The sequence below is a fragment of the Xiphophorus hellerii genome, chromosome 3 (assembly GCF_003331165.1).
Source record: "Xiphophorus hellerii strain 12219 chromosome 3, Xiphophorus_hellerii-4.1, whole genome shotgun sequence".
NCBI classification, from domain to species: domain Eukaryota; kingdom Metazoa; phylum Chordata; class Actinopteri; order Cyprinodontiformes; family Poeciliidae; genus Xiphophorus; species Xiphophorus hellerii.
Genome location: NC_045674.1, coordinates 17,436,902 through 17,447,832, shown reverse-complemented (window position 1 = coordinate 17,447,832; position 10,931 = coordinate 17,436,902). Strand labels below are relative to the sequence as shown.

General features: G+C 38.4%; 1 protein-coding gene across 3 annotated transcripts in view; it reads right to left on the bottom strand.

The window, feature by feature from the left end:
• Window positions 1-1,109: 1,109 nt before the first annotated feature.
• mindy3 (MINDY lysine 48 deubiquitinase 3) overlaps window positions 1,110-10,931 on the bottom strand; it is a 28,667-nt gene continuing 18,845 nt past the window's right edge. For all 3 annotated transcript variants that reach the window (XM_032559095.1, XM_032559094.1, XM_032559096.1), the window contains 4 exons: window positions 8,508-8,580; window positions 5,990-6,077; window positions 4,067-4,138; window positions 1,110-2,033 (listed from right to left, as the gene is read on the bottom strand). In XM_032559095.1, the coding sequence (XP_032414986.1) occupies window positions 1,884-2,033; window positions 4,067-4,138; window positions 5,990-6,077; window positions 8,508-8,580 (383 nt within the window). In that variant the 3' untranslated portion in view covers window positions 1,110-1,883. The remainder of the gene's footprint in view (window positions 2,034-4,066; window positions 4,139-5,989; window positions 6,078-8,507; window positions 8,581-10,931) is intronic.

Here is a 10,931-nt window from a genome sequence, read left to right as displayed (position 1 = left end):
AGAAGTGTGTTGGTGCAGACTTTAACATCTGTCTTCAAATCTAGCAGAATCCCCCATTACAGCATTACCAAGAATACACACTCGTTGTTCAGGCTACATCCTGTCAGTGTGCTCTGATCAGAGATTTACTGCAAGTCACTCTGGATTGATTACAGCACAGCAACAGTGGTTTATTTATTTCACACCAAGCCCTTACTCCTTTTCCCTCTCTATAAACTCATTGAATTGCATTTTTTCTTTATTAAAACACATGCGGGCTAGATTACTACACTAATGTTTATGGACAGAGTGGGAGAACAGTTCTCCGCAAATTAATAAGTTAAGTTTAATTAAACTAATCTGCAACCTACAATTGTTGAAAATGCAAATTATGCCTGTATTTCATACTAGCCAACAGTTTGGCATTGTGTTTGAAGTAGAAGTGTAGAGTTTGATTTGTCTTTTTTATGGAAGTTTTGGTGCTCGATAAACACCATCTTCTGTCTGAATAGGATTACTTTCTGTTTACAGAGAACCACTTAAGTCGCCATTAGTGTCTGGGGGATTTATTAAGATACTGATTTAGATTCTCTCTGGGACACACAACATAGGTTTGTGCTGATTTACTACCAAAGCTACAAAAAGGAGCTTAGACATTTGAAACCAGAGGTCATCGCCTGTTGGGTCATGACAAATTTATACAGGGTTCCTTGATGTTTTTTCATGTTAAAAATTCATACTTCTCCAGCCTCCTATCTCTGCAACCTGCAAACACCACAGAAATGTAGAAACAGTATATTTGGACAGATGGATTGATAGTAATAAAGGTCATAAAGGTCATTGATATAGAATAGTCAACAGAATGAATGGATGGAGGAACAGAAGGATGATGGACAAATGAAACAATCGATCTACAAATGGCTGAAGAACAAATAGATTGATGATAGGTAAGCAATTGGAGAAATAATTGACAAAATTGAAGAATGGATGGTTGATAAGATGGATGGATAAATGAATGGACAGATGACGGTCAAACAAATGGAAGAAAATATGATGGACAAATGGATGGCCAGGTATCTAGGAGGAAGTTGTTTAACATGTAAAAGCTTAAACAAAAGCATCACACAGCATTTGAACAAAAGAAACAGTGTTTATTCCAGAACCTTTGAGCGTGATAATAAATACAAGCACTTAACCACCATCCTACAATGCATAAAGCTCCCACAGAGCACCTAAACCAATTTGAACTTGGTTAAAATGCAGAAAACTTCCAGTTAGGATCTCTCCTTCGGGGTTGGTCCCTTTAATGCTGTAAACTCCAAGCAGTGGAAGTGGCTGTTGGCGGGCGTGTGAGTTTGTGTTCTCATTAGAGGAAGCTTTGGTAAGTTTGAACAGTTCTGTAGCTCTGGTGTAAGATTAGGGTTTCACAGTCGACTGGCTCTACATGTGGTTCAGTGTGACATTTAACAACACGCTTGCTGAACCAAATTCGGCTTTCTAAACAGTGTTTACATGTCTGCTGCTAAACTGTAACAGAAGTTATCAGCACAGCACAGTGCTGTTACAGAAATCATTCTATTCTTTTTCAAGATGATCTCATCACAGACATCCTGTGTCTTAAATACAATCAATGGTGACTGCAAAGCAGAGTTTGCATTTATGTGGAATGTGTGAATGTAGATGTAAGAAATGGATCTCAGGCTTGAGTGCTTTTTCCATTAACATGTTTGTCCCCTGTGTGCATTGGGTTTCTTTTGTTGTTATAGGTCTCTGTTGCATGTGCGTAAGTCTCTGAGGTCTGCTGACCTTCTGTGGTCAGTGTGCACAGGGGAAGCTGAGGAGGGCCATGTGGCGGGGGCCGCAGTGGTCCGACCACATGCAAAGACACACCAAATGTTTCAGTGCTAGTTCATTGATGGTGAGAGGTTGGTGGCCCACAGCAGCTCAATGTAGGGCCACTTGGTCTGCAGGCAGCGCTTCACTGGTGTGTCGTCGGTCCGGACCATCGGGTCTTCGAAACCAAGCACCAAGGCTGTCCCCTCCACATATTCAACCTAAAAGAAAGTGTCAGGGGTGTTCAGGAGCAGAATCAAAAATGTGCTCAACATTTTTTTTTTCTGCTTTTAGATAACTTTAATCTATTGATGCTGAGTTTTCTATGTCAAAATGTAAGTGAGTGCACAACTTTCTCTGGTGACAAACACTATTTAAACAAAACAAACAAAAAAGTCACAGGACAAACTTTAGCAACCATGTACAGAACAATATTGCAACATTTACCCCTGAAGGTGAGAATATGGTGACTGCTGTGTGTTTGAAGTTCAGGTCGTTAGAAAGACAAGACATCTAGCTTTGTGGGCATGTGCTACTGACGATATACTTCTCCTCCCACTTTAAACTTGATATGAGCTGAAAGCTCTACAAGAGTGAGTGCAAAACTACCCTACAGGACTTAATCTAGTTACTTGTATCCAGGATCTTGTTCTTTCAGTCATCTCATTGTTTTGAATCAGCTCTTGTTTTAACACAATAGACCAGAGCAGCTCCTGCCTTACCCCAGAGGCTCTAAAACCATCCATCTCTTGCTCCATCCCACAATTACTTGTGAACATGACATAAAGATACATAAACTCCTGTTTGATTATCTGTAAGGAGAACTCTACCATTAGAAGATTCAGACTTGGAGAAGAGGTATCTCATTTTGCTCTATGAAATGAGTGTCATTAAATTTATTTATATAGCGCCAATTCACAACACATGTCAGCTCATCGCTTGAAGATGTGAACAGATCACACTATAAAAAAAAAAACTAAAACAAATATAAGAACCTGAGATTCCCAAACGAACATCTTTCTCCTCTCTTCTCTTGAGCTTCTCTCTCTGAAGACCACAAACAAAACATGGCAGTAGGGACAACTCTGGTTGACTACAATGTGGCCTGAAATGTATTCTTGAAGGGTCACTTTTCAGACTTAATTAGTCTATTGAAAATGCAAACCGAAAAGTCTGTAAAGGAGAGCGCTATTATTGAGGATCCAAGGTAAGATACAACGCAAGTGAGCAAATGGAACAGGAACGAGTTAAACAGGATTAGGTTTGGCCAACTCTCTCAATTTGTCTTGGAGAAGCTGGCAAAGGTACAACTTCAATGATAGTCAATGACACAATCAGTATGCCAATTGTTGCAGGATGACATTATTGCTAACTTTTTCAACTTTATATATTTATATTTATCTTTAAAAAGGGTTATAATTAGTTACGTTGGGGCTGTGACTATAGTTCAGAATACTTAGATGCTAAACTATGAACATGACAGAATTCAGTTTCAACCTGCTTGATCTCAAGTTTTTGAAATACTTCTTGTTCAGGGTTAATCTGCAAAACGCTACACAGAGCTAACAAAACAAATAAAGCTATTCACTTCATCTCATAGCAGACATTTCCTCTGGAGGGGTCAGAGGGATGCATAAACATATACAGCAGGTCCTCTCAAAGAGACATGTGTAGGAGACGGCTGTCAGAGGGTCTGCTGTTTCCATCTTGAGCTGTGGGAATGGTTTTAACATCCTAATCTTATAGGTGCCTTGCTACTACATGTGTGTGTATGTGTGTGATTTTGTGGGAGCACACATGATGTACCATTTCTTCAACTTCAGGTAGCAGGAAAGCTTCCAGAGACATGGCAGTGTTGGTGGATGGGAAAACTGATATTCCTGAGTACAAGGTTTATGCAAAGCCACCAACTACATCCACTGACAATCATCCATCAAATTGAGGCTGCTTAATAAGTTTGTGTTCCACCATTTTTCAAAGCAAGTCTGCTGACGGTAGCCTTAGCACTGAACCGACTCGAAGAAACAGGAGGGTTTAGATGGCCTTCGAATGGATGGACAGGCCATTAGACTCGCAACAGCTACTGTTTATTCTGGAGTGGCTGGCCGCCTCCGGCTGTGTGTATGCACGAGTGTGAGTGTGTATGAATGATGACAGGAAAAGAAGAGAGGTAATTGGGAGAGCGACTGGAAATATTAAAAGGAACCACCACCATTACTTATAGTGGAAAAACCCATATGAAAGAGTGGCTTACCCTCTCTTTGTGGTTGGACTGTTTAAGTCCATTGTAGTGGTAGACGGGAAATGAGTCTGGGATTCCTGAATCCTGAAACAAAGAGTAAAAAACATGCTTGGTTGTCAAAAAGAGGCTCTAAGCAGACTGTTCTCACAGACATGGAGGTGAAGACTGGCAGTAGCATAACATTCATAAACCAAAAAGTCAAACAGTCACATCCCTTGCCTTCAATAGGATTTATAGTAAATCCCATGTGTTAAACCTAAATGTGTGTTTATTTGTGCACTGTGAAGCTTAACTCCAGTATCTACAAAAGCTTAAACAATGACCGCAAGTAAAGACACTTCCCATGAAATTTTTTTGAAGGCGCAAAGAGGACTTACAGGGTGTGTTGTCCAGCTTCTCTTGTTTGTATGCCTATATATGAAACCCTAACCCTTGCAACAATCCCATGTGTGTCTGAGTGTGTGTGGGTCCAGTTGGCTAATGGTAGTGTAATTTCTTTGCGGCTCCGAACCATTCCTCTGGTGATTCCCTAAAGCCCTGATCACTTTAACACAGTTCCCCTCCATCTCTTCTCCTCCGTCTTCTTTACCAGTTCTGCCTCATAAAAGCATCTTACTGCGTTTTCTAAGCTCCTCAAAAAGTAATCTCAGATGATTGTGAACACACACACGTTTCATATGAGACGCCACAGGAATGTTGAAAACAGCACTATGCAACAAGAACCTTTGTGCCATCCATGTGTGCACAGTCTGTCCAAAAGTAGTAAACCTCCTGGAGCTTTTTCACATTTGCTTACATTCAGATACTAAATTTCAATGTATTTTATTGTGATTTTAATTTTCAAATAAAACACAGAAGTACATAATCAAAGTAGTGCATAATTGTAAAATCTAAGAAAAGTTGTATGTTTTTCAAAAAAAAAAAAATAGCACTCTTAAGTGGCCAGACTTCATATGTTTTTATTGCATGTCTATTAAGCCCCATCTATTATAACAACATTCAGTTCAACAAAGTAGAACTCTTCTAATTAGTAAATACAGTCAACCTGTGTTTATTCTGATATGGAAGGCAGGGAGAAGATTAAATGGAGCCAAAAACTGGTTAAAAAGCTCTAAGCAGATGAGACCAAAATGCAACTCTTAGATCAACATGCAAAATTTTGTCTGTAGTAGAAAACTATAATTATGCCTATGCAAACAGAGGTTCATGTGCACAAATACCATTTATGTCAAGACTGATGTACTTAAGACAATTATCATTTGACTACAAAAAAAAGAATTAAAAATGTATGTTTCTTGCCATCCCTTCATTGATATGTTAGCTATTTATATTTATGCATTTTAATATAATAGACGCACAGGCTTAATAAAGTTTTAAATTTACACATTACAAACACATTATTCCAATGGGCAAACACTTTGGAGGCTGCATCATCCTGAGGGGACACTTTTCTTCAAGAGGAAGAAAAGGCCATTAGACTTTGAAAGCTGGTCAAATGAATAAAGCCTCTTAAAAGCAATAAAAACATATCCATGTTGGCCCAGTTAAAGTCCAGACCTAAATCCAAATAAGAATCTGTGGCAGGACTTCAAAATTCAATTTTCTAATCTGACTAAGTTTGCACAGGATGTGCAGATGTGCAACTAGCATGAAGCAAACTTCTTTAAAAGTATTAACCAACTGTGTGCTCAAGCATCCTTCTCCCTCTACATAACCAGTTTCCAATAAAACACAGCAACGTTTGTGGTTCTAACTTGAAAATGTGTTAAAAAGTTTTAAAAAAGAAAAGCTCCTTGGCAACGAGCTGTAAACGCAGACCTCTCTCAATATGTTTTAGCCATGATATGGATCATGTGATATGTGGAAGGCATGCGTCATACACTGTATCTTTTGAAGTGAAAGCTGATTTCCAGACACTCTCTCACACACACATACCTGATCTGGGAAAAACTCCAAGAGAAAAGGGCCCAGAAGAATTATGCCCAGGCTCTCTGGATCAAGCTTGCTCTTCACCAGGCTGACGCTGAGAAGGCACAGACATGGAGAACAGAGACGTGAAGTCAACAAAAACTCAGCAGACAAAACAGAACCAGAAAAATGAAACAACAAGCATATAAAAAAAAAGAGGAGGAGGTAGTGGGAAAAATGCATCAGTACAGCACAAAATAACAAGCTTTGTGTATGACAACTGAGCCAAACTTACAATCACCTCATCACTCAGTGTGGACTTGAGATGCATGTTTTGGTCAGTGTGCGCCTGTTTTTCACAAATACTGTGGTACAACTAAATATACCTCTTTCCAGACATTCCTGTGTTGGATCAGTGTTATTATTATTCCACTACGATAAAAAATTGAACAGATTGTCCTTTTAAGGGAGAAAAGAGGGAAGAGAGTGTTTTACTCAGACACACACGGAAGAGAGATCATTCCTCAAACTACTGCTGAAACTGCTACAGAGCAATGGAGGCTCTTAAATCTTTATACTATGTTATGTAACTGAATGACAATAGTTTAGCAATGTATTAACAATAATAATAAAAAAAAATCACAAGAATTATAATAATATCCGTTTATTAAAAATACATGGTTGTGAAAAGTTTGAGAAGAAGTATTTGTAGTTGATTTGTATATATATATATAAATACACACAATAAAAAAAACTATCAGGACTATTTACATTTTTAATGATCTGTGGCTTGATTTGTTCTTAGATGCAGTCAGATGATATTTATAGCATCAAAACCATTACATCTGTCAGACTGATATTACACCGCAGGCCACATTTATTGGCACCTCCAGTAAACATGTACAAGAAAACCTAAAAATAAATGTTTGTATGCTACTATTTTCCAATAGTAGCATAAAATACCGCAGACAAAATTAGTTGATAATGGTAACAGGAACCTCCAATCATTAAATCCATAATTGGATACATGGTCTTATTTCTTACAGCCATTGGTCACCAGACTGCACAAAGATCCTCACCATGACTTCACCTGGAATCTTGTGTTTTGGGCACTTCAGACCTTTTTTTTTTTTTTTTTAGAAAACCAACATAGTTGGTTTGACGAGATACTGAGGATAAAAATCTAAAAAACGACCTCAGTCCAATTGTAAGATTGAGTGGAGGATGTCACCAGGAGATCTTTAATAGATAGCTTTATACAAAAAACCCCCCAAAAAAAACAACTAAAAAATGAGCCATTGCTGGATGGTTAAACACAATAATCATTAAAACATATGAAGGAAATCAACACAGACATTGTTCAACAACATCCTTTTATAATCACTTTAATCCTAATGAAATGGACTCAAAAAAGTAGACAGTCTAGGAAGACTGCAAAAAAAGAGTAATTAAAGATCTCTGTATTGCCTGGAGTGATGTAGAAGAAAATAGAGTGCCATCTTAACAAACGTTACTGTGCAAAGTATTAATAGCAGATGTGTCAATCATTATTGCACTTTTTCTAAAATCAGTTATGATTTCTCCCAACAAACTAATTGCACTCAGCTTAAAGGTTGAGTTTTTAGAAAATTTTCAGTGCAAGATCAATTTGTTTGACGTTTGTTCCAGATTTGTGGTGCAAAGAAGCTGAATGCTGCTTTTCCGTGTTTGGTTCTGGTTCTGGGGATGCAGAGCAGATCAGAACCAGAAAGATCTGAGTGGTCTAGAAGGCTGATACAAGATATGATTTAAAATGCATTTAAATGTCTTACAGCATCTCTACCAGGGTTGCTAATAAGTGTTCAAGGTGCTGTAGATAACCAAATAAAAAGTTCTGTGACTGTACAGTGAATAAATCTATCTACAAAGTTGGTTTAAAACTTAGACTGCCAAAAGTTATTTTCAGATCCCTTTAAAACAATACCCTCCATCGCTCTTTATAATTAAGAAAAACAATCTAGATGATCCTGTTAAATTATTTACCCTATTCACTTTTTTTACTGTAAGAATCAATGCACAAACTCTGTGTGGGAATGAATGTGCCTTGCACTGGGAGTTTCCCTCCTGCTTGCTACGTTTGTTGTGATCTATTGGCCATCTGGGGGTCTGCAGACCTGATCGGTGGTCCAGTATTTGGCAAAGGTCTCCGACTGCAGCATTCGGGCTTACTGTTCCTCAGAGAGAGAAAACATGCTTCTGTTTCAAGCGGCGCTTTTAAGGATTTCTTCGATCTCTTTGTCTTTGTTCCTGCTGTTAATGATCTCCCTCTAAGCCAGTTTCTGACTTTTTCCTCCTACTCCTAAGCTTTTATAGCGACACTCTCTCTTGCTTTACTTCACGGCAGCTTGATAGTGAAACCTGAGCGCAGGGTCACTGACCTGGCCTGGCCTTGACTCAGGAGGTAGAACTTTAGAAGGTCCACAGGTGCGACGTACAACCACACAAGCTAACACTTCCCCGACACACACACAATCTTATAGTAAGCCTTGAACAGGCGAGGACTTACTATTCAGGCTCTGAGACAAGGTCAAGAGCTTTCATTACATCCTCCAAAAGAGACTCTGGTATGAAGCCATTATCTAGAAAGAAACAGACAAAAGGAGGCATAAGGAGACATTGGTACATCATACACATAACACAATAAGTTGAGACAGGGCAAAGCTTTTAGAAACACACGCACACACATTGGCACATCAAGTTACAGATCTTGTACAATGAAGTCATCTGACAACTCTCATATAAAACTCTTGGTCCTTTCGCTCTGATTGGAACTGCATGATTGTGTTACCTGAAAGCAGTAATTTTAAATGCAAACATGTGTTTTTGCCCATTTTCTCTGGCTGGATATTTATAGGTTTATGTCACTGTGAGCTAGTGGGTTATCTTGTTCAGACTCTTGCATATTCCCCAACTGTGTTGTGGAGATTAATTGACGATTACGGAGCTTGCTCTTTCACAAGCCGCTCTTTTCTTCTCAGTCAAAAACCAGATGTGGTTCCCACAGCGACAACTGATAGTGGCTGTGAAGTAAAAGGATGCAGGCACACACAAACAACGCAGTGCAGGGACATGACAAACTAATATTCAACTGCGACAGAGACGGGGAATTTCTGAGAGAACTTATGAGTCAGTGTGTTGTGTGTGATTGTGTGTGGCAGAGTTTTTTCCATAACAAAAGGAGCTGTGCTGACTCTACATGCGACAGACAGTTTTACATCCCTTACCGCAGCGCTTAACTGTACGCTGCATGGATATGCGTGTTGTGTACAATATTCTCCTTTCATGTGTGCACATATGCCGTTAAGAGTGTGGGTTCACCGACAGTAGACAAAGCATGTGCTTGTGTGCACGCGTGTGCATGAGAGCAGACCATATGGTATGCAGAACCTGCTGGCAGATGACAGCGGCACTGCCGTACTGTGCTACAGGAAGGAACAAATGAAGAGCAAGTAAGAACAAATGACAGTTATGTTTACAAATCTATAGTGGAGGTTTTCTGAGCAGACAGGACTGCTTCTAGCTGGAAGGGCTAATCTCAGCAGGTCCTAGAATTACATTCAGGATGAGGTCCACAAATCAGAACGTGCTCCAAAGGGCCAGAAAGTCAACAGGGCTGCTTAAGGCAACTGAGAATGATGCGCTTCATTTCGCAGTATAAACAAATGTATATAAACACAAAAGTTTCATCTATGGGCTGTGTCTAAAGTATTCACTGAGACAATATATGACATTGGGTTCATGAAACCAAAGGAAAAAAAAAAAACAAAAACTACATTTTTCATGTTCTTGTTTGACTATTAAACAATAATTAACTCCTGATGTAATAAAAGTAATTACACCAGGAGTTCATGCTAAAGGGACATCCAACTGTGAAAACATGATACTTGAAAAATAATATTTTAATATTAGATATTTTAATATATATTGGAACAGTCCTTCAAAATTGTGATATTACAGACTTGCAATCACATAAACTGTGTAGGTTTTACAAATCAAAAACTTCGTTTTACAGACTCTTCATTAAGTGAAGGATAGCACTGATCAATGTGTAGTTGTCATGTTTGTCAATCTGAACATAACCTCTGCAATTTCTGACCCATTTTGAAATGATTTTACCATTCGTGAGACAAGTTTCGGGATTGGGCCAAGTTTCAGCTTAATTGCATCGTGTATCATGTAGTATACACTCTTTCGAACTTCAGATTCAAGATTCTGAAGTGCTGCTTCGACATACAGCTTGAGCAATCAACTCATCTGAGCTTCTGGTCGTACAGTGAGAGAACATGATTTGAATACTGAACTCTGCATTTCAGGCAGTATGAGCTGGAGCTGAATATAACTGAAAATTTTGTGCAGTGTATGCCCACAAGTCCTAACGTAAAAAAGAAAATAGTTTCCTTTTGTTTTCATGAACAGAATAAAAATAATTGGATAAATTTCAAGCTACATTTTAAAGTTGATTTTTCGTTAAGCATAGAATTAACTAGTTAAGCTTTGAACAGAGCAAACTTTGTTTGACATGGTCAAACAACTTAAATAAAAAAAAACAACTTTTTTTTTAAATTACTGAAACCTTTTCTTGATGATTTGTGTTTATTATTACAAAAATAAATGTCTTTAAAAAGGTAAGCTATATTTGGCAGAAATAAATTAACCGTTCTTTGAAAATAAATAGGTTGTTTTGGTTCGTTACTATGAATGCTACACCAGAGTGGCACATAGTGCATGCCTCTAATAAACAAAGTAGATGTGGAAAAATCCTCTGGGCAGAAGATGCAAACAAAACAAGATGTGCCGTCTAAGTGGAAAAAAAGAACCTATGGCTGATTGTTCCTTTATGTCTTTTGGGCTGCATTTCTAGAGATGTTCTCCTCTTTGTAAGTAGAAACAGCTGTTTGTAAATAATATGTCCTCTAAATATGATATTTTA